Source organism: Alligator sinensis, unplaced genomic scaffold (assembly GCF_000455745.1).
Source record: "Alligator sinensis unplaced genomic scaffold, ASM45574v1 scaffold1298_1, whole genome shotgun sequence".
Taxonomy (NCBI): domain Eukaryota; kingdom Metazoa; phylum Chordata; order Crocodylia; family Alligatoridae; genus Alligator; species Alligator sinensis.
Window position 1 is genome coordinate 105,946 of NW_005842192.1, and position 24,059 is coordinate 130,004.

Below are 24,059 nucleotides of genomic sequence, written 5' to 3' on the forward strand. Positions count from 1 at the left end.
AGGGCCCACACTCTTAAAAGGCGAGGGGGGGGGGGGGGGGGGGGAGAGCAAAGAAACACGAGCATTAAAGGATCTCTAAAAGTAGTAGCCCCTTAAAAATCTCCCTTTGTACTGCCCAACTGAAACAGCTTGGGAAGAGGATTAGCAACGGAAAAATGCTGCTAATTCCTTCTCTTGCCATAAGCCTTACCATGGAAAAGCAAATAAAATCCCATCCTGTCTCCAAGACGTACTAGTTATAAACTCGCAGTGGAAACACGAGCATTAAAGGATCTCTAAAAGTAGTAGCCCCTTAAAAATCTCCCTTTGTACTGCCCAACTGAAACAGCTTGGGAAGAGGATTAGCAACGGAAAAATGCTGCTAATTCCTTCTCTTGCCATAAGCCTTACCATGGAAAAGCAAATAAAATCCCATCCTGTCTCCAAGACGTACTAGTTATAAACTCGCAGTGTGCTGCAAACCATTTGATTTCATTAGCACCCTGCAGTTCGTGCCCTGGAAACAAGCTTTGGTCTCCTTCAAAAAGGCTGGAATCGAGTCTTAGCAGCAGGGAAATGCCAAATGAATTTACCCTCCAGCACAACCCACTGGTTGATATATACACGGGGGAAAAAAAGATATCAGGACGAGCCACATTTACACCAGATATGCTCATACAACACCTAAAACAGACACCAGTACCGGAATATATAGACAACACGTATATACCCAAAGTTAGAAACCTCAACTGCACTGGGGGTTTTCAAAAGCAAGGACATTCAGACTCCCCTACAAAGAGGTGGGGAGCACCCTTGGCCCGGGCTGGCTCAGAGGTGGGCAGTGTACAGAGCCTCCCTGGACCCAAACCCCCATAAAGGAGCTTTAGCACTTTCAAAAGTTCACACAAAAGGCAGCAAACTGAGCTGTTTTCTCTGCCCCCTCTGTCGATGAAAGAGATTAGTGTTTGAGTAGAAGGGCCTTTCCCTTCCTGCCCGGCTGTTCTGCCCATGGGAGCTTGCCGCGATCTCAGCATCCTCGCACAGTGCAACGGCGGAAGCTGCGACTTGGGGGTTTATTGTGGACTCCCACAGGAGGATGTGTGCTGGGCAGAGAGCTCTGCATGAGAGAGAAACAACAGTGAGCTAACACACATTTACTTCAAGTTGGATATATTTAAATATCATCTCCAAGGACACAGGAGTCTGTCCTAGGCCATGTTGTCCATACCATCCTGTCGGCCTGGGCATTTCAGCTTTAGGTCTCGTGCCGATCGAATTCCTCGATGATGCCGTTAGTGCTGGCTGCACCGAAGGGCTGACTGAAGGAGTCAGAAAGCCTACCTGGATATTGAGAATGCCGCTGATTTTTGATTAAGCAAAAAGAGAAGGTTTCAGATAGTGGTTTTCCTCCCAGAAGTGCCTCAGCCAGTGGAAAGCCACAGAGCCTGCTTGGCGAATCTTGCAAGTGATGTATATTTTAACCCACCAATGCGCCAACCACGGAGATGTGCTCCGAATGAATCGCTGCAGCATGGATCTGCTGTAGAAGGAAATGGCCAAGATGACACTTTTCTTCATCAAGGTTGCACAACAGCATCTGGGCGACTGGAACAGCTACCAGGCAGCAACATGGGAAGAGCAACTCAGACCCAGGTATCCACGGTCCAGGCCTGTAAGACACCATCCCCTTACACTGCCTCTTGTTCAAGTCTTCAGGGCAAAGGTGCAGGCCCAAGGACTCCAAAGTACTTGTCAGGTGGTACGTGCCACAAGTGGAGCAGCTGCGGGACACGGACCCACTTGTCCTTCCATTTGCAATCATTAAAAACAGCGGACAAGGAGATTATGAGAGAGTCAGGGAGGAAGGGGTAGAGATAGCACCTATTCTTCTGCCAGCAGACTGTGTGACAGCAGAACACATGGATAAAGATTTCCAGGCCGACTACTTGTTCCCTGCCAGGAACAGAAAACTTTTGCTAGCCAATTAATACCACATCACCTGGCCACGCTGTAAAGATCTTTCCCACTCATCAAACTGAAAATGTAAAACACTTGACGGACTAAAAGTTTAGGCAGCAGCGAGTGTTTACGTATGCACGATTTTCCACTCGCTCGCATGACGTCTCTTATGCAAACTCTTGCTGTCTGTCCCTACACCGTATTTCTCCAGAAAGGTCAAGTCTGTATCTGAGCTGTCTGAAGCAAATGAGTATAGCAGGCCCTTCCTGGACAGAGACAAGAAACACAGCAGATCACAACGCAGTGGGGCCAACTCTGTATTTCAAAACCCACAGGACATTTCTGTGAAATCAAAAACAGCTGAATGCACAGCAGGGAATTTCCAAAGGAAAACCAAGGTGAGGCTCTGGGTTTTCACCTCTGCTTGAAAGATCAGAAGAACTGACCTTGATCACCCGGTGACCCAGCTGTTTCTTGTATGCATCTTGCCTAACTTTTGCAAAACTAAAATAGAGATTTTATTTTGAAAGAGACACCTTTATTATTAACGTTTTGGCCATTTTCTCACTTAAATCTAAGTTTACTGCTGGTGTCATTTATATTTCTCCCCTCCCCCACCCCATAACACCCTATTGTAACCTAGTTTTTTGGAAAAATTGGGAGGGGAGGAAGAAGGGACCTCTCATCCCCTGCCCCCTTCTTAAAATGGTTTGAGCCATTTTTTCCTGATCAAGTAGAACAAAATAAGTTACATTCAAAGGAGATAGCAAAACGCTGGTCATAAGGACAGCACCTCAGATGCAAAGGGGCTACCCATTTCCACGCATTTGCCCAACCACAGTCTTCTAAGAACCAACATTGGTGACAGAGTCCCTTCTGCTTTGTAATATTGAGCAAGACCTAGCATGCCTGGTAACAAGATAGAGAGAACCAGCCTGTTTGCAATACCCCAGTTATTTGTTAATGATAAACTAGATCTTGACTTCTGGGTTGTTTGCCCTGAACATACTGCTTATACGCTCCCTCCCAGTTGATCCCAACACAGATTTACGCAGAGTCGAGCCACAGCATACAGACTCCAGTGGTGATTCTCAAAAGCACTGCTTGTGGTGGACCCTGCCTGGATCAATGCTGTACCCAAAGCAACGGCTGGCAAGGGGAAGCCTCCGCCAGCCACGGGATACATTCGACACCCAGTCCAGGAGAGAGGTGGGCAAGTCTCGCTTGCATCCGTGCACGTAATCTGAATGCCAAATTATTCATCTATCTGGACCCTCAGCACGCAAGTTACAGGGTGGTTTTAGGACAGTTTGTGTGTGTTCATGAATGACACGAGCACCTGGAAATATACCTCTCAATATCACATTATTATACCCTCGTTGGGTCTCTCCCAAGATTGTCACTTGAAGACGGCCGCCTCGTGCTTCCTTCTTCAGATGGTCAGGAGTGGTATGCACCCCACACCAACCCCTCCTTCGTGACAGACCATGGGGGCCATGAACGTCCAGCGATTAGTTTCTGGGTCATACATTTCTACTGAATTGAGGTTGGACTGTCCGTCGTAGCCACCCACAGCATAAAGGCGGCCACAGTTTGCTACCAGGGAGACACGGCTCCGCCGGGTGTTCATAGGGACAATCAGGTACCACTGATCCGCCATGGAGCTGTAAACTTCAGCAATGCTGAGGAAGCCGGAGCCGTCGTAGCCCCCGCACACAAACATCTTGCTGCCCAGGGAGGCGGCTCCATGCCGACAGCGTTTGTTGAGCATGCTGGCGACGGGATGCCACGTGGCCGTGTGATGGTTGTAGTACTCCACCTGTAGGGAGCAGAGGAGGAAAAATGAGAGAGGACTCTCGCATTTATTCTTGCACTGGGGATTTCGCAGGAGCCTCCTCAGCCTATTCTGCTAGACACAGACAGTCTAGGAAATTTTTATTCTGCTTTCATAGATTTGGAGAATTTGGGGCCAAAAATACCATCAGACCATCTAGTTCGACTTCCTGTGCATCACAGGCTAGTGCATTTCTGCCAGTTAATCCTGTACCCATGCCAAAAACTTGTGTTTAACTACAGCAGAACTACCAGAAAGGCATCCAGCCGCCACGCAAAAGTCTCCAGAGATGGAAAATCCACTACAGTCCCCAGAAGCCTGTCTTCATGATTAAATTGCTCTGTTTCCTATTGGAAAGTGTCTGGTTTTAGCCTGAAGCCATTACTTCTCGTTAGGCCTTCTGACTTATACAAGGACAGTCGGGATAGCTCAAGAATGGAGTAGTCAGAATGAGTTTATACGTAATTTAAGGGACAGCATCTTCCTATAGCACTGGACAACTGGCGGAGCTCCAGCACAAACCTGACAATGGAGAGGGCCAGACAGGCAGGTAATTCCTCAGCCCTGTCCAACTTCCTGGGCAGGCTGCCTGATCAGTTTTTTGTAGGCTGCTAGGGAAGGCAGTAATAAGACAATATTACTGACCACCAAACCCTTTGGTTTGGGGGATCACAATCCAGAAGCAGCCAGACAAGACAGATTCAGGCCCAGAGAGCAGCACCTCTCTACCAAGTCAGACGGATCAAAAGCCTTTTACCTCCTACCACATTAGACATTCCCCGCAAAAATACAAGGAACTCTAGACATCAGAACCGAGGCTAGGATCACATGGGGAGCAGCTTGGCTATCCTGCCCCATCCACTGCTTTCACTCGCTGAATTTATTTTAAGGATCACCATGATCTCTAAAAGCATACCCCACAGGCAAAGAAAGGTGAAGGAATATAGTCTGGCACCTGGGACTTTTAATGCGCCTCAGCTATGATGGTGTACAGAGGAAAGGAGGGGGTAGTGACAACAGAATGTGTGCGCTAGTCTCACTTCTGCAGAAAATCTCAACAGTTAGTTGTGGACAGAAGAGAAAAGGCAGGGCAATTTCTCAGTCTAAATCTTCAACAACTGCCCAGCTCATTGACATACTTGCACAGGCAGCATCCAGGGCTAGGTCAAGAGGCGTTGTTGAGAATAATGAATCGGGGTTGCATACGCTTGGGCTGGGGAATGCTTGCTCAGCTCCAGCCCCCCTTTTACGCCTGCTCTGGTCAGTGAGGTTAGTCCAAATTTCATGCTCGCAAAACGAGGAGGAAGCCACATAGTGAGGAACAGTCAACAAGATTCCAACTTACGCTGCTGAAGATCTGTAAGCCGTCATGCCCTCCAGACACATAGATCCTGCCTTCAAACACCGCGACTCCGGCTGCGCTGCGGTTGGAGCTCATAGGGGTCACTACTGTCCACCTTACCAAGAGACGAGGAGAAAGGCAAATGCAGGATTCTTATGTAAGTACTGCTCATGTCCACACAGACATGCATACGCTGAATACACTGTCCCGCAGATTATCTAAAGGTTCTGCACATTGCTTAAGACTTAAGTACTGGGTTTTAGCATTTTCCACTTTGCTTCCCGGTAGTTTTGTGCTAAAACATCCCTCCATTCACTTCCTTTGAATTAAAGAACCTATTCTTAGCTCAGCACCAGGTGAAATATTGGAAAATAAAGGCTTTTCAAGTCTATTATTTCAGCTTATCTCTTTCAAAGAACGAAGCGGCAGCATCATATTTTGAAGCTCTTACTTGTCTGTTTCTGGCGAGTACGTCTCCACAGAGTTGAGGGATGAGTTTCCATCGTACCCTCCGCATACGTAGATCTGCCCATCCAGCACCACGGTTCCCATTGCACTGAAATCAATTTGACATTACCAGGTTAGATGGCTTTGACTCGTAAGAAAAGGCAAATCTCTGCCACGTGCTATGTTCTGCCACCGACATTCAGCTGTACAGAACCGAGTATCTGATAATCAAGATACCAGATCTAGCTAATGAACTACATAGTTACATGGCCTCTCTCATCAGAGCATTGATCAACAGTGGGACCGTAATTCATTAAGTCTGGAACTCCAATCAGTTAAGTAGCTTGCTGGACTTTGAGAAGCCTTTGCTATGAAAGATTTATAACCACAAATGTGCTTCAGCCCCGACCCAAAGGGACAGCTGCTAGGGAATACGACGTTTGTCCCCTGTTAACTGAGGAGGTCAATTAGTGGTAGGTGTTTTGCAAGCTACAAAATGGTGCAAAATGACAACTCAGCAGAGCAGATGGAGTCAACTACTGAGCTATGGTGGATTGAAAACAAGGATGTAAAGCAAAAGATTTGGGCTCTCATTACCTGTTAACCCAATGGTCCAAACCGTGGATTTTTACAGGTAACAAACCATAAGTGACCACAGTGCGAACACATGTTGTTCCAAAATCACTATGCTCCACACCTCCAAAAGACAAAAACCAGTTGAACTCAACAACCCTACTCCAAGTAGAGTCTCAACCTTGGAAAGGGGCAAGTGCCAGAGACTCCAGGAAACCCCACTAAGAATTTCTTTGCTGTGGCTGATCTTACGGGGAAAACCATCAGATCCCATGGTGATAGGCACTGCTATAAAACCTTAAGAAAAGGTAGGTGTTGCCTTGTGCCAAAGCCCGATAAATCACCTACTGTAATTTAGTAAATGAAGCACCTGGCACAACACAGACTTGGACACAAGATGCTCAGACCTAGCAGAATCCCACCCTGGAAACAAAGCCTCAGATTCACATTTATGTTCCTTACCAAGCCCCATTATTTCCTCTTGGTATTCATCTTGAATGTTAAAGCCAATATAGTACTGCAAACAGCCAACTGGCTTGAAATGAACCTTCAGTTAAGCTCTTCTCTCTACAGAAGCCTCTGGGACCACCCTGCTTGGCTTCAAAGGACTCTGCTGCAGAGCAGCTCAACCATGGTAAAGAAGTGGTTGCTGCTTATTGTGGGAAAGGCTCAACACTAGTGGGAAGCTTATAGCTATGGAAAACTGAACTTTCCTAGCATAAGTTAAACTGTGGGCAAGCTCACTGGCTGGAATTGGTCCCAGGAATTTATATAGGAGATCTTCCCTGGAGTCAGGCCTACAGCTTTGTTCAACTACAACATGACAGGCACCCTACTAACTCCTTGCTGGGATGCATATAGGATGGCGGAAAAGAACTTGCATGGTTTATTTGTGATATATAAGCACCGCTATTTCTGGGTCAGGCCACAGGTCCATCTTGCCCAGTTTCCTGCATCCAGGGGTGGATGCAGGGGGGAAGAGTGGGGTACGCTGGTGCACTGGCACCCACCTTCGATTCCTGGTCTATCCGAAGTTTAAAATCAAATGGCTGGTAGTGGCAGAGGTTTAGGTTGTAGCCGTGTTGGTCTAAGGACATAGGCAGACAAGGTTCCTTGAGTGAATTTGATATCTTTTATCAGACCAACCCAAATAACCTGGTAGTGGCAGAAGCATTTCAAGTCAGGAAGTGCTAAGGGGGTCCCTTGACTTCATGGTTTATTACAATCTACCCAATTCCTTCTAAACTCTTCATCCCACAGGTGTTAACGACCCCTTTTTAACGGTCTTGATGTGCCACCAGTCAAGCTATGCTTTGTTCTGCCATTCTGCCGTCTGTTCGCTGCTCCTGGTGATGAAGCTCCTATTTCACAGCCCTTTCAACTCATTCCAATGAAGTTGTATTTGTTCTTGCATCAATCTTAAACTGAATAACACAGCTCTGGCCCCCTAGCATATTTAGTAAAGCTTCTCGTTTCTTTTTAAACCAGAGAAGAACGTGTTGTTTTACATGCAAAGATTGCACCTCACGTCTGCATCCCCCGTTTCAAATTCTAGCTTTACCCATGCCCGTCTCTCAGTGCCAGAGAAGAGATACCAAAAGGGAGAGCGACCTAGGTCTGACCAGGGTTTTTTCCCCCCCACCGTTCCTCTCTCACTGCAGCCTCCAGCATTTAAGGTTTGGGAAGTTCTGACGTTGGCAGCAGATGGCTAAGGAAAAGAGGCAATCATGGAAGAACTGCTTTCATGGGTTTGTGGCTTGCTTATTCTCCACATATTCCCACTAATGCGAATGCAATCGGGCAGCTCAGTAGATGCACAGGACCTGCTCCACCCCACTCCCCACTGCGTCAAACACATATGCTAGATGCTTAAAATACCCCAAAAGACTTTTATTATTTTCTTTTAAACGTAGCACTGAAGCCTCTCTGACCAAATGCAACCCCAGCAGAGCCACCCTGCTGCCACCAAGCTTCAGGTTCCCACATGAGACATCCGATACTGGGATACATGCAGCACATTCCTCCCAAGTGATTCATGCTTGGAGCGACCACAAACCAAAGGGGACACACGTGCCTTTACAGCCCAGGAGAGCTGCAAGGCTTGCAAAAAGCAAACAATTGAGCAGCTTAGTGACCAAGCACCAGGAAAGAGAAGCCACAGCAAACACAATGCAAGCCACGAACATGTTTAAATTTGGAAGCGGTGAGATGAGCCAGAGGCTGTTTGTGGTGGGATGCAGCAAACAACTTAATAGAAGGGGGGCAACATCACTGGTTCCATAATGATGAGGTTTTTCCTGCCAAGTAACACCAGAAGATAATTCCTAGCTTGGTTGTGAACTGCACTAACTTCCCCTTGCTCAGCTGTAAGTTAACACACGCCCCATCTTGCAGAGCTCAGACTACAAGATCCCACAGCCTGTGCTCTCTTTTTACTTCCCAGTGCTGGAGCCTCCATGTTCAGGACATGTTTGTGAACCTCAGCGATGGAAGAAATCCAGTCTTCCATCATTGTGCCAGTTCAGGCATGTGCCTCACACCGTATTTTAGAGGGCTTCTACTCTAGGCCTGGGGAAAATCACTCTCACATCCTTATAGATCTTTTGCCTTTAATTTGACCTCACTCCTTGTGTTGTCTTGTGCGGCCATAAGTGATTATCACTAATGCTACTTGGGTCTTTTTAGGCTTCCATCCCACACTTAACCTGCTTAGACGTATGTAGCCGTTAATATCTTCCCGTCATAAGCCAACCCCTCTGGGCTCTGAATGCATTTTGATGCTGTTCTCTGGACTCTCGGCTAGCTAGCTGATCTCGTCACCAGAAGGATGTGCTCAGAAGGGAACATAATAATCCAAATGTGGTTACATCAGAGTCAGGCAGAGCCCAGCCACTTCCTCCCGGGGCCGTACCTTTGCACACAAGCCCAACATGCACACTAGTCTTTCCGTGACTACAAATACATGTCTCACCTCCTGAAAGTATCTGTCACTTCCTAGATCCCTCCCCTTTCCAGAGAGCCTTTCTGCCCTCTTCCCCTCCAATGCTTTGTGCACGAGGGAGTCGCTTTCTGGCATACCTCCGTTTGCTGTTCATGCTTCCCACTTTGGACCACAAATCCATCTCTGGGTTGTAAACTTCCACCGTACTCAGCCGCAACTGGCCATCGTAGCCACCGATGGCATACAAGAGTCCGTTCACCACCGCGACGCCCACTCGGCTGCGCGCCGTCGTCATAGGCTGGCACTTCTCCCAGTGATTGGCAATGGGGTCGAAGACTTCCACCACGTTCAGTGAATCACCTGCATAAAAATGTGCTACTCAAATTAAAAAGTGGCATGTGTTTCTCAGAGCCTCTGCTGAAGGGAGGCTGGAGCAAAGCTGTCAATTGGTTTCCAGGAAGTCCTTCCACACGTGGATAAGCAATACGGATACATGGGTTCTGCTTGAAACTTCAGGGGCAAAACTTATGCCCAGTGTCACATGCCCCTTGCCCAGACCCAACTGCTGACAGGAGGCAGCAGAGATGGGAATTCAGTCCTCAGGCTAAGGAAGCATATTGAGCCTCTCAGTGATTCCTGCTCCAGCCGTAGGGGTGACGTGCCCACCTCAGCCCTTGAGCAACTCCATTCCTACATGAAGGTCAACTGCAACAGGAACAGCTCCATCAGCCAACTGGACTAGTTCTACCTTGTCCTAGTGGAAAACTGCTGATTGTAGAGGGAAACCCTGCCTCACAATCCCAACTACTTGCAGACTCCTTCAGTTCTGCCTGCAGGTAGGGCCCTTTAAATGCCCAGAGGTGGTGGCAGGCTCTGGGGTTAATGGGCAATAATGATGGACTCCGTTGACACCCTGAAATCAATGCTTCATGTGTGCCAGCCTGGCTGACTTCAGCCTTCAGCAAGAGGGCACACAGATAGGCGAGCCCTAGGAGGCAGCTTTGTAGACGGGACATGCCAGGCAGATCTCAGCAAAGCACTGAATGGCACATACCTTGTTTTAAATGTCTACTGTAAATGTGTTACGGGTTTAAGCAGGTCAGCAGCTGCCCTTTGGAAGGGCTGTGATTAGCAACATTTCAGCTATCCCTTTCATCACATTCTTTGTTCCCAGACCAAAGCCAGACTAGGTAAGGGAGAGGGGTTTTGTGGTCAAAGTATATCTGAAAAGTTTGTTAAGGAAATGAGCACAGGCTTTACTGCACAGGGACCGCTCCTCTGACACCTCTGCACCGTTTTACCTGTTTCCTGCTTGGTTGCATCAATGCTGCCAATACATTGATTTTATTGTTGCCTTCAGGGTTCTCCCAATTTAAGATTTTAAAGGATGATTTAACAAGTCTGCGTTGGTGCCATTTCAAAGGAACCGAAAACAGTGCCCCTGAGCGAGCCGTTCAGAACAGCTAGAGTAAAAGAGGTTACAAACAACGGGCAACCGCTACCTGAAATGTTTGTGTTGGCTTGGTGGTAGGAGTGTCAAGGTGCTGTGGAAAAAAGGGAAGAGAAGGAGAAACTGCTCAACGTTGTGTGGGGCCAAGAACAACATTTACCACTCAATATGCCAAGTCACTCTCTGAAGTCATGGGGAGCGGATATGCAAGGTACCTGCTGAATTAAGTCCTCCCACTGCATAAATTAATCCCGCGATTGAAGTGCAGCATCGGGGACGGGTTTTGAATGCTGGAAGGTGGGGCCGGCGCTCTGGCATTAGGTGATAGTCTTTTGCCTCGTCGACGAGGTCCCTAGAAATAAGATCAAACAGCAAGATGATAGTTTGGTGGGGCATAGGTCTTCCGTGAGGAAGACTGCCATTTTACCAGCCATCTCTGTTGAGACTACCACTAATTATAGCAACCTTTGAGTCTGTTCTTTCAGAAGATGGCAGGCTCCCTTGGCAGAACAGCATGCGGAAAGCTCTCTTCTACTACCCGTGACATTTTGGTCCACAGAGGCTGAACGGTAGTTTTTAGGACTAGTCATCCAACACCCCCTCTCGGCCCTGAAGCTACCACTACTTGTTGGCTGGTTCTTCGGTCACCCATATGCACACACCTGCATTTATGGCAGCAGCGGACAAGGTCATCTTGTTGCACGCGGTCAGTGAGGAATTGAGGTCGACAAAGGGGCAGTCGGATTTTGGACAGCAGCTCAGGCAAGAAGGTTTCCCTCTGATCTCGGTCGTACCGTATCCAGGCCAATGCAGCTTCAAACACCTGTCAGAAGAGAGATGAGTGAGTTCTTCTCAAGGTTCTTGCTTTTGCTGTTCTCTTGTGTGGGGGGGGAGGTCTTGTTTTCTTGCTTTTGAGGCAGCTGTCATGAGGATGGCTGAAGGAAACTTAACTAGCTGTCAATAAATAAATGGTCTTTTGGGGGCAACCTGTAAGCAGGAGGTAGAAGCTCCTCAAGGAGTTCAGGTCAATGAGCTCACCCTCTTTCTCCACTTACGGTCCACTAGGTCTCAACACCCAGGCCACAGAGCTCTTTCTTCCCCATCCTCAGCCAATATCCTTTTGATTATGGACTACTGCAAAGACCACTAAGGCTTCCTAATTCACTACAAGGGTCTGTAACAATACAAGATGGGGCATTTTTCCCTAGGGCTTAGCTTTGGCAGTTCTTCCCTCACTCTACAATGGCCCTAGCAGGTTGACTTGCTGGATACTTAACCTGGATTATGGTGGCCATTGACCTTATTGCACTTAAACCCAAATGAACGAATACATGTAAAGTCACTGGCCCATTGTAATTATACTGTTGCCATTGCAATCAAGAGGTTACATTGGCCTGAAGAGCAGGAGACAGGAATTTGAAGTGGGATCTTTTTGCTGAGCAGGGTTAACACCATAAAGGCAGGCTGCTTTAACCAGTTTAGCCTCTCCTGCCCCAGGAACTGAGCTTTCTATCTTCTTGCAAAGATTTTTCTGGTAAACTAGTGTGTGTGTCTGTGGTTGCCACTGCCACCTCGTGGTATAATCTTGCCACTGAACAGGGCACTAACCAGGGTGCACACATTCACGCTGGGTGGTCCTGTACCACAGCTGGTGGCTCTGGAGAAAATGTGAATAGTTGCCCGCATCAGCAGAATCTTTTAAAAGCCTTTTCACTGACGCTGGACAAAGCCAGAACCTCCCACTTCAAGCCTCGAGGCATTTCCTCCATGAAAAGCTCGTGTTTCACCCCGTGGACAAACGAAGCAGAATGCTACACCACATGAGAATGCATTCATCTCTACAGCAGCCACGAAGCACAACAGTTAGAAGGGAAAACTTCACCAAAGGCACTTGGACAGAGACCTCCTCTCCTGGGAGCTGCGGGACTGCCTCAAATAGGACCTCTATAAAGAAATTTGAAAAAACACCAAAAACCACAATTCACCTGCCTTTGATGCAGAAATGGTCGAGTGAAACATGTCTGGACTATGGAGTTCCCTTGTAGTGGGTCATTTCAGACCTGCAGCCAGGCCCAGCCTTTCTTTACAGGGACACTTGTAGAAGTCTGATACTTCATCAGGAATAGCCCCATCGTGAGCTACCAAAAGCTGGCTGGGGCCTTGGCAGTGGGTGGGAGAACCAAACGGCTGTATGTTACTAGCTGAAGCCCAGACCAAAATCAGTACAGTCAGGAGTTCAGGCTGTTTAAAACGGCTTTGCTTCTTTCAGTTTAGCTCCTTAAGGAAATGGCTCCGTGCTAGGGAAGTCACCACTCTTAACTTACTCTCTCATTGGCAGTAGGGTTGTTATACAATTCTAAAAGGAACCAATTATTCACCCTCAGTACTGTCAGAATGGAGCTGAAACATGCCAAAGCCTTTACAGCCATGATCTATGCTGTAGTTATTATAGGAATTACCTCCAGGGCCAGCTACCCAGTCTCTTTCACCTGAACCAAAAGTCAACGATTGAAACAGAGGTGCAGGGTTCAGGTCTTAAAGAGCTTATTCTCTGCTACTCAACATTTCAATGCATGTCAGTGCAATAGCTTCTAAAAACTGCTGCCCGTGGACCCTTTCCAGGAGTGCTTCCAAACCAAGCGTTTTGGAAGCAAAAAGACACAGCAGTCAAAGGCTCCTTTCAAGGCAAAGCTATTCCTGCTATACCATACGCCAGCTGCACAGGCCTACCTGCTCCTCTGACTTGACATTGAGCTCGTCCCTTGAAACCAGCTCCAGGACATCTTCAAAAGGCAGCGTGAGGAACTCCTCGGACATGGACACCTCCACAAAGTGCTGGTGGATGAAGCTATTGGCAGAGTCGTAGAGCACCGCGCACATCATCGTTTCTGCAAACTGACGCACTCCCAGGCAGTTCTTTGGGTGAAGTCTGAGGGTCACAAAAAACACCACCCGTAACATTAATGGTGGGTTGGAGAGTTTACTGGTTTTCATGTAGTTCAAAGGAACAGTGGACGTGAAACTGAGCACAAACAGGATGAAACCAAAAGATATGCCTCACTGGGGCTGAGGGCAAAGGTGGGGCAGGTCTCTCATCTCACCTGACCATTGCGTGTAAAGGCACGAACATTAAAGAGGAATTTGTGCCAAATGAAGGGGACAGGGATCTCTGCGTATGAGCCAGGATAACAGTCAGCCCCATGATGGGCCTTCTCTGGTGTGTCCAAGGCTGACTTGACCATGAGACTTGACCTGCTCCCATCCCTAGTGGTGGTCCCAGTGATCAGCACAGCGATGCACTGGTAATCGGTACAGCAAGCATCAAGACCGGAGGTGCTTAACCTCAACTCCTGCCATGTCATCTGGCCTGCAGAGCTACCCACAGGTCCAGAAATTTGGCGGCAGGAGAGGGTGGCACTGCTCCCCTACTGCCAATTTCTGGGTCCATGGGGAGCCCTGGGTCTCTGCCCACTGGATTGGGCACCTGGTCCCTGTGCCCAGCACTGGGCAGGGGCAGCACCCAGCCCTAGTGCCCAATCCTGACACACGTGGGGCTTGGAGAGGGCAGTGCAGGACCCCCAGGGACCAATCCCAGAATGCAGAGACAGGAGGTGGGTGGTGCTGGGCCTCAGGGCTCGCTCCCGGTACCTGAGACAGGGAGGGGATAGTGCTGGGCTCCAGGGCCTGATCCGAGAAAGCAGGGCCATATCCAGCCCACAGGCTGGCTCCACCCACTCATCTGGTCCACAGGGCCAAAAGGGGTAGCACCACTTATCTACATAATGGCCCATCTACTTCCTCACTTGACAGCAGTGAAATCAAGCTAGCACCTTGTATCTACATTTCACCTGGGCCAGAGGGATAAAAATTAAAAGGTACGGCAAAGATACCCACAGAGCTGAACACCCTCAGGCACTGATGTGTGCTGCTTGTTTCCGCTACACAACTGACCTAGCCCTGCTTATAAAGCTGCATCATTAAGGACATCTTTTAAAGGTCAGAGCACAGAAGCGAGCCGTGCAGAAAACAGCTAGCGATCAGCCCTGCTAAACCACTAGCTGCAGCACAGCCACTATCTAGCAGCGCCAATGGACTGAAAACGTATTGCTCTACACAAGGATGCACTTGCTGAAAGGAGATTTCTGGACAGGTACATATGGGGGGTGGGAAAGGTATACATTACAGGAGGTCCCGTCAGAGAGAAATTGTCCCCGATACAGGTGTAGGAATTCAGTGGAAGATAGCAATTCAAACCGTTTCATAGCATGTATCGCCAAGATCACTGAATCATTGGAAAGTTGGGCTGGAAAAGATCTCACAAGGTCATCTATTCCAACCCCCTGCTCCAAGCAGGACCAGCCCCAACTACATCATCCCAGACAGGGCTTTGCCCAGCCACATCTTAAAAACCTCCAAGGATGGAGAGTCCACAGCCTCTCTGGGTAACCTATTCCAGTGCTTTACTAACCTCCCCATGAGACAAATTTTTCTTAAGATCCAATTTAAACTTCCCTTGCTGCAACTTGAGCCCATTGCTCCTTGTCCCGTCATCTGCCCCCACTGAGCACAGCCCAGCTCCATCCTCTTTGCAGCCCCCCTGCAGGGAGGTGAAGGCTGCTATTCAATCCCCCTTAGTCTTCTCTTCTGCAGAATAAATCAGCCCAGTTCTCTCAGCCTCTCCTCACCACTCCTGTCCCCCAGCCCCACAATGATTTCCATTGCCCTCCACTGGACTCTCTCCACTGTGTCCACATCCTTTCTGTAGTGGGGAGCCCAAACTGGACATGGAAAGCCACATCTGGAGTCCTCAGTGCTGAATAAAGGGGAAGAATCACTTCTTTCCATCTATTAGCAACACTCCTACTAATGCAGGCCAGTAAATGAACAAATTCTTCTTAATATCCAACCTTAATTTCCCCTGCTGCAGTCTGAGGCCATAACTCTTAGTTCCGTCTCCCAAAAGTCACAGAGAAAAGCCCATCTCCATCCTCACTGTGATTTCCCTTCAGTTATTTGAAAACTGTTATCAAATCCCTCCCTCTCCCCCACCTCAGTCTCCTCTTCTCCAAACTAAATAAACCTAGCTCTTCTAGTCTTTCCCCATAAATGATGTTTTCTAGGCCTCTAGATGAGGGGGGGCACCAGCAATTCAGGAAGGACACAGCTGCATTCATAGATTCATAGGTGTTAAGGTCGGAAGGGACCTCAATAGATCATCGAGTCCGACCCCCTGCATAAGCAGGAAAGAGCGCTGGGTCTAGATGACCCCAGCTAGATACTCATCTAACCTCCTCTTGAAGACCCCCAGGGTAGGGGAGAGCACCACCTCCCTTGGGAGCCCGTTCCAGACCCTGGCCACTCTAAGAGGAGAGAACGTAAATGTTACCGGTTTGTGAAAACATGTTGTATTATGCTTGCTTCACCATCAAGTCAGCTCTGCAGAATGAAATGTTCAACCATTTCACCAGTTGCAAATAAATCAGGGCAAATGCAGTGGGTTATAACACAAGTCACCCGCTGCATCAGCAGCAGAGAAGCTGCTGTGATCAAAATGCAGCGATGCATGACTGCACAGAGATTGGGGACCACACCTTTGTGTTTAAGAGCGTGAAGGCTGCGTGTCGCTGTAAGAGATTGTGAGCTGCAGTGGGTTCAGAGGGGATGCTTCAAACATTTATCCTTTTTAAGGGTTTTATTTTAGACCTGACAGACAAGGTTATGTGGGTAAATGTGATATCTTTTGTTAGACCAACTACATAGTTGGAAAAACTGTTCTTTGCAAGCTTTCAAACATAAAAACCCTTTTCCAGGCATATAGGGGGTCTGCATATTTTAATTTTAGACCTGGCACACTTGACTTGTGGTAAATAAACCAGAAGGGCAAAATCGTGCAGTCTCTGGGAGGAAAAGAGGAGGGAGGAAGCGCTACTCTGTGACTGCAGTTTTGGCTTTGCTCTTCTAAACAGGTAATAGTCAAGAGCTGTAGCTTTTACATTACACATCGGCCATGGACGGGCATTTGTTTCTAGTGCTAAAAATTCTTGGTGCTTGGAAAATAGTTCAGGAATTGCAGTGCGCACGTGCTCCAGACCCCTGGCTGGACAGCTACACGGGTAAGCTCTCCAGGCAGGGGGCACTAGAAAGCTGCTCCCTGGACCATCCCTGCCCTTAAGGGAGTCCACTAATTGATAGCCTGCCCTCTCCCTTGCCAGGTAAAGGGACAGCCTGTCAACAGCTGCTGAAAAGCAGCAGCTGCCATGGACAGCTTGTCCACGCCTGGGGGGAGAATTGTTCTCCTCGCCCCTTCCACTCCCTGCCTGCTGCACTGAGAGGGCTGCACGGAGGCGGAGGTATTGCCTGGGGCTGGATCCCTCCCAGGGCTCTGAAGCTGTTCACACCATGGGAAAACACCCATCAGTCCTTGTCAATCAGCTCTCAGAGCCGTGGAAGAGTTGCAGCCCCAGAAGTGTCCTGTCACCCCACCCACTGCAGGGATCTTGAGTGACCCAGGTCTGTTCAGGGGATGGGGGGCATTGGCACTCTTGGCAGAGCCCCCAAAGGACCTTGAGCAAGCTATTGGGAGCCAGTGCTCTCACTTGGGACACCCCAAAAAAGATCTTATTGGTTAAAAGGCGAACTTCCTTGCCAAAGAGCTATTCGTCTTCTGCAAGAAACCCTAAAATAGCTGTATGCTCCTTTGCTGTGCTAAGAGAAAGGCTTTTCTCCTGGCACAAAGTTTAACACCTGTCCACGGCTGCAGCTTCAGTTCAGAGTGTGCCCAAAGAGCCGAAGAGGGAAGGGGCAGCAAAACCTGGTGCATGGGACCTGATACAAAAAGGGCTTAAAAATCCAAAACAGTGTATTTCCCAATGCAGTGATCCAAGAGCACTCAGCAAAGCAAGGAGCTCGAAGGTGCAGGTGAAAAGTTGGTGGGAACAGCCACTGTGCACCAAAGAAGAGTTTACACAGCCTCCGACTTCGCACCATCACAGCATATGGATGTGTCACCAAAACATAGAAAATCACAGTGATTAAGCTAAGGAAAATCCCGAGTTGTCACAATCTTCCTCTTTGAATGGAACGTAGCTGCTCCAGAGCCTCATAAAGCCAATGCTCAGAGTCCATATATACTTGAAGATACCTTGTGATTAGTAAAAATATCAGTTGCTCACTTGTATCTGTTAGGACCTTTGTCACATTGGGCAGATACTCAGAAGTGCTCAACACAACCAGCTCTTCTCCTTAGTGATGGGGTGAGTGGGGGAAAGAACTCAGCACTCATGACAAGTCTATTTATTAAGTGACTAGTTAGGCATTTGAGGGCCTAAAGCCAGCTGTAATTCTTACGCAGTATGATCAAGCGCTTTCTATTCAGAACTAAGTCCAATGTCCCAAAATTGCATTTTCTTGATGAACAAACAACTTGTTATTTTAATTTCTATTTTCGTTGCGTTATTTCAGGATCACACTGCAACGCTTGGCTTGCAATTGTTTGGAAACGGAAACATCTGGGAGACAGCCGAGATGCATCTCATGTCTTAAAGTCCATGATTTGGAGAAATGTCCACTTGGGATGAAAGCTGGCCAATAGATTGCATTTGCTCATACACATTTGGTGCAATATTGTGCAAAACTTATGCATACAATCATAGACAATGAGGGTGGGAAGGGACCTCAGGAGATCACATCTAGTCCAACCCCTGCTCCAAGCAGGACCAGCTCCAACTACATCATCCCAGCCAAGGATTTGTCTAGCTGGATCTTAAAAACCACTATTGGTGCAAAACAATACAACATTGTGGAGTGTATCGAATGGCTGCATAAGAAACAGGACTGGTGTACTGTAAAACTAAGCTGATCAGACACCACCAATAATACATGAGGGATGTTTCTTAATTGGACTCCATTGACTGGGGATCTTATTCTTCATGGCTAATGGTTACAGCACTGAATTAGGATTTGGAAGACCCAATTGTGGTCTCCCCAGTGACCTCTTGGGAAGCTCATTTAATCTCTCTACATATGCTTTTTCCATATGCAAAATAGGAATGGTTCTTTGTTTCATGGGATAAAAACTGGGGGGACAAATTCAGTGCTGTTTGAGGTACTATCGGGACAGCAGCAAAAGTACCTAATTTGCTAGAACCCCAGGGAAAATATTTGATGGACAGATATAAAACTGTGATAAAATTGTTTTGCTATTTCCAATAAGACAAAAGTTTGTAAAGAGGTGCAACAGAATTGTCGTGCCCTTAGATTCATTGTACCGAATATCTTGCTAAGTGCTCTGAAGTATTCCTGTTTAGCTTTTCCCTTTTTCAGTTCTAAATCTAAGGCAAGGTGGCCAACCTGAAGCCTGCAGCTATAAGAGGCACAGGCAGCCCCTGTGTGTAGCATGCAGCGGATCAGGAAAGGGACAGGCAGCCCAGCTGTAAATAGGGCAGAAAGCAGAGCAGCACATCAGGCAGGGGAAAGGGAAAGGAATCAGTGGCAGTTGGGGAGAGTCTGGGGCTAATCTGCTCTGTCACATGCTTGCCACAAAGGTTGCCCCCACTAAGGGAACATTTCCTTTGTTCCAGATAGTCATTCTCACGGTCATCCCTTGTCTACATGCTACAAGCTGCTGTCCAGTTTAAGAGAGGGAATTACAGCGATCAAGTCCACATCCGCCCTTCACCTGTGAGATACTTTGCTTCCTCCTGACTCAGCCACAAGCAGCTGGTAGGAAGGATCACAGCTTAGCTTCCTGTCCGCAGGACAGCACTTTATCTGCATAAACCAAGTTTTCTAATTTCTCTCTCGTTTTGTCTTTCTTTCTCTCAGAACAAATTTAAATCTACAACCCACTATTGCTTAAGTGCTGCAGGCACCAGGGTGGGTGAACAAATCAAAGGCATGGAACATGGCTCGCTCTACATTAGCTGTTACCACGTAGGAAAGATATTCGAGAGTCATTGTGGACACTTTGCTAAAAACATCAGCTCGGTGCTCAGCAGCCATGAAAAATGCAAACAAAATGTTAGCGGTTATTAAGAAAAGAACTGTAAGCAAAACTGCAAGTATCGCTTCCCCCCTCTACAAACCCACAGTGTGTCTACATGCTGAATACTGCCCAGTTGTGGTCCCCACACCTCAAAAAGGTATAGAAGAATTAGAGAAGACACAGAGAAAGTCAACAAGGAGGATGGAGGGGCTTCCATATGAGGAGAGACTAAAGAGGCCAGGCCTGCTCAGTTTAGAAAGGACATGAGAAGGGTTTACAAAATACTAAATACTTCACTGAATGGTGAAGAGAAAGTCAATAGAGATTTACTGTTTCTCACCATACAAAAAGAGGGACCACAACATGAAACTAGGAGGCAGTCAGTTTAAAACTAAAAGGAAGTTCTTCACCCAGCATGTCATTAACGTGTGGCACTCACTGCCACCGGATGTGGTGGAAGCTGACAGCTCAAGCTGGATTCACAAAGGGACTGGATGCATTCCTGGAGGAAAGGGGCATCAGCAGCAATTGAGCACGGGAGTTAGGGATACAGCCTCTTGTATCAGAACTTCCTAGACCTTAAATGCTGGAGACTGCAAGTGAGAGAGGAACAGTAGGAAAAACCCTGGTCCTACTCTGTCCACTCTTCCTTTCTGCATTCCCTCTCTGTCGCTATGACACAGGAGACTGGGCAAGTCGGGCCTCGGGTCTGACCCAGAAAATGGAAGGCCTCATGTTGTTATGCAGTAGCCTTACCTCTCTCTGAGAAAGGTGCAGCAGGCATCCTTGATATTTTGCAGCTGAAGGAAACTTGCCCCCATCAGCAAAGACTGAACGTTCTGCTGATCTATTGCAAGGTGCCCGTTGTAGGCAAAGTTGATCAGAGCCTCGAGTGCACTAAATGGAGCAGGGAAGACCAGAAAACAGTCAGTCAGTTACATCCAGGAGATGAATTTCAAGTTGTTAACAAATGATGACAGCAAGAGAGTTTTAACGTGCTCCTATAACACACACATTTAAATCCAACGATTTGCATTTGTCATGCACAGAGTGACAAAAATACCGACAAGCTGTAGAGGTGTTGTCTCTCGGCTGTCCCTGGAAGTTACCTTGGATCCATTCCCTGCATGACAATCTCGTCCTGCTTGCACTCCATCATATCATTTGTAAACATGGCATGGAAGTAAGGGATGGAGGCCGCCAGGACGATCCGGTGGGCACTGAACTTGTGGTCCCCTACCTAGAAGGGATAGAGGAAAGAGAAGGGGGACAATCAGCACAACTGTTGGTATGGATCAGGGGTGACTAAGATCCAGTCGACAAACTGGGTCCAAACCATGGAGTGGTGTCATCCAGCAGGGCTCCCTGTAGATCCATATACTTGGCAGCAGGAAAGCAGTGGAGGCAATCTTAATTGCTGACTGACCCTGGGACTGGCCCTGCACACTGAAGCCAGCCTGCAGGGCCACAGGGGATGGGCACCGCTGATCTAGATGATCCGTGATGGGGTCCTGCCACTATTAAAAGTGATTAGGGACTGAGACTACTAATACAAAAAAGTATCAGACTTAATGTCCAAAGGTCTGGTGCTTAAATGTCCCCTAAACAGAAAACTGAGTACCTACAGCTCCAGTTAAAGTCAAGAAGAGCTCTTTGTGCACTGAAAATAAGCTACTACTTTTTGGGTGCCTAGACATATGTCATATAATCATAGAAAATGAGGGCTGAAGGGACCTCAGGAGGTCACATCTAGTCCGACCCCCTGCTCCAAGCAGGACCAGCCCCAACTACATCATCCCAGCCAAGGCTTTGTCTAGCTGCATCTTAGAAACCTGCAAGGATGGAGACTTCATCACCTCTCTGGGTGACCTGTTCCAGTGCTTCACCACCTTCCTCGTTCCAATATCCAACCTCAACTTCCCTTGCTGCAGCTTGAGCCCATTGCTCCTTGTCCTGTCATCTGCCCCCACTGAGAACAGCCCAGCTCCGTCCTCTTTGAAACTGCCCTGAAGACTGCTATTCAATCCCCTCTCAGCCCCCAACCTTCAGCACTACATCCAGCTTCCCCTCCTCACCAGGCAGTGCTCCTGCTAGATCAAATCACGTATTAACAGGAGGATCAACTCCAAACTGTGAACAACCAGAGACCACATCCACAAGGTCTTCGATGTTCAATTCACTGGTTGAATATTGCATAAAAGTGCCACTGCCGGATGAATTTCCCCTACTAGCTTCTGCATAGGAAATACCGCCGCTGTTGCACATACCATTCCCCCACCCCCCCGCACAGCTTACAACCATGATTTTCACATTACCCATCTGCTCCCAAAACACCCTCCGGTCCGGAAGCCTGCAAGGTCTGCTATGAATCACAAATTCCAGTCATTCCAAAGAATTAAAGATGGGCTAATCACCCACCAGCTCCCCCTCCCCGGCCAGTCCTTCCAAGCCAATGGCCAGCTACAATCTACATTTTTATTTCTGGACTTCCACATTGTGCTTTCAGGCCACACTGCTGCTTTCAGTCATCCTCATTGTGTCCCAAATGCTCACTGGCTCATTTTCTTTCCGTCTAATGCCATCTTCCCCTCCACCATCTCTAGTGGATCCATCAGTGCTCGTTTTCTCCATGCCAGCTCTTTCCTAGTAGTCCACACTAGCTTTTTCATAGAGCACAAGTAGCTCATGCTAGCTCTTTTACAGAGCCATAACCGGACTCTCATTTCTAGCCTGTGCATTAGCAAAAGGTCTGTTTGTGTCTTTTTGCCCTATCACTGCAGCCTTAACTCCAAGAGCAGGTGGACAAATGATCCCAGAGAAGAGTCACCAAAGTTAGCAATGAGCTGCTTAGCAGCGAGATGTCCAAACGAATAGCAGATTATCAATGCCGTGCAAAATTAATCAATTAAATATTTTCTTGAAATATCCTTAAGCTATTATTACCTTTAGCAGTAAGTTTTAATATTCTATTTACCATCAAGAGGCTTACTACATCTTCCCATTTCTACAACTTTCATCCTTAGGAAAAAAAAATTAACACGTGAACCCAAATCATTAGGTTATATAGATGCTACCTCACCTCTTCTCAACGCTAACACGATAAAGTCACATTTTTATAGAAATGTGATAAGTCCCATCTGTACCTAGGAAGAAATTTCCATCTTTGGCCTGCTCAAACTTATCGAGCCTGAAAAGGATCAAGACAGTTTCAGGGCTCTAGAAAGCACTGCCAGAAATACCACGCACAAGGTCCAATCTGCAAGTATTTCCTTTGTTATTTTTCCATCACACAAGTCACATGAATATGTTGCTATATCACTTTCTATATGACTATATGGGAGCCTTGATTTACGCAGTACTTATTTCCTGCCACTGTGAGCTTGGATTGAGCCAAATGAGATACAAGCACCAGACGACAAAGCAGGAGACCAAACACACTGGGGACAAAGACGAAGGACTTCTTATAAAGAAAATGAGAGCGAGGGCTTGGATGCAATAATGGCAGCATGAAAAAAAATACAGGAAGAAAAGTGGGGGGGAAAGGAGGCAATGGGAGGAACAGAAGTGGAAAGACAGGGCGTGCACCCATCTTTAGGGAACGCACTAATAAACCCACGTTTATTAATGCTCTTTTGCTAATGCACATTAAATTTAATACCTCCATTGTGAGGCGCTAGAAAAAGGCACGTTAGCCTATCTGAACATGCATTAGCAAAACCCACACGTTTTATGATGCTTTAATGCACATTAAAATAAGCTAATGCGCATGAAAGTGCACATGTAAATGCACCAAAGGGGATCAGAAAGGGTTTAGAAATGGGAACAGCTAGGGCCCGGCTACACATTCAAATGAAAGCTGGACAGAAACCAGCTCTAGAGTTGTCACCCATTTTCAAGCACTAACTTTATAGCTGGTTGGCTCTTTTTATAGCTAGAGAGGCATTTTTATCCTGTGATAATTACTTTGTACTTGTGGCTGGTCTAAAATTTATTTTGCCGCAGACCAGTTAATTGCCTAATATATGTAACATGTAGCAGGGGCCGAAGATCTGACACTTTTGTAAGGATGCGAGTAGACAGAGCAAGAGCAGCAAATGCGATCGACTGTGGTAGAGGTCAGGAGATGGGGTGGGAGGGGACCGTGGCTGGACAGATGGAGCGATGCGGCATGGTTGAAAAGGAAGTTCTCCATCATCTGCAGCCTGAGCACACCTGGTGCGCAGACGATGCTTAATCAAAGCAAGAGAAGACCAGGGTTTTCAAGCAAGGGGGGAAAAAGTTAAGTTTTGGGGAGATTACAGAAAAAAGTCACAGCACCTAGTCAAACCAAGTAGGTAGCAGAGCTGTTTGGGCTGTAGTAACTAGGGGGACATATTTCTACCAGCTTGGCTTTGGTGCTTATGGGCCCTCATTACCACTGTCCTGGTCCACCGCATCCAAAAGAGATGGGGACCTCGGTCACACGGAGGCAAGTGGTTTGCTCGAGGCTCACCTAGGCAGTCTGCGTTATTGAACCCAAGTCTCTAGAGTTGCAGCAAAGTGCCTCACCTA

The 24,059-nt window shown here is 47.5% G+C and overlaps 1 protein-coding gene across 1 annotated transcript in view; it reads right to left on the reverse strand.

Moving 5' to 3' along the window:
• Positions 1–266: 266 nt before the first annotated feature.
• Positions 267–24,059, reverse strand: part of KLHL18 (kelch like family member 18) — a 29,658-nt gene continuing 5,865 nt past the window's right edge. The window contains exons 3-11 of the mRNA XM_006026426.3: positions 20,618–20,748; positions 20,265–20,405; positions 13,256–13,454; positions 11,188–11,348; positions 10,741–10,877; positions 9,213–9,435; positions 5,566–5,670; positions 5,118–5,229; positions 267–3,757 (exon numbers count right to left, since the gene is read on the reverse strand). Of these exons, the coding sequence (XP_006026488.1) occupies positions 3,371–3,757; positions 5,118–5,229; positions 5,566–5,670; positions 9,213–9,435; positions 10,741–10,877; positions 11,188–11,348; positions 13,256–13,454; positions 20,265–20,405; positions 20,618–20,748 (1,596 nt within the window). The 3' untranslated portion in view covers positions 267–3,370. The remainder of the gene's footprint in view (positions 3,758–5,117; positions 5,230–5,565; positions 5,671–9,212; positions 9,436–10,740; positions 10,878–11,187; positions 11,349–13,255; positions 13,455–20,264; positions 20,406–20,617; positions 20,749–24,059) is intronic.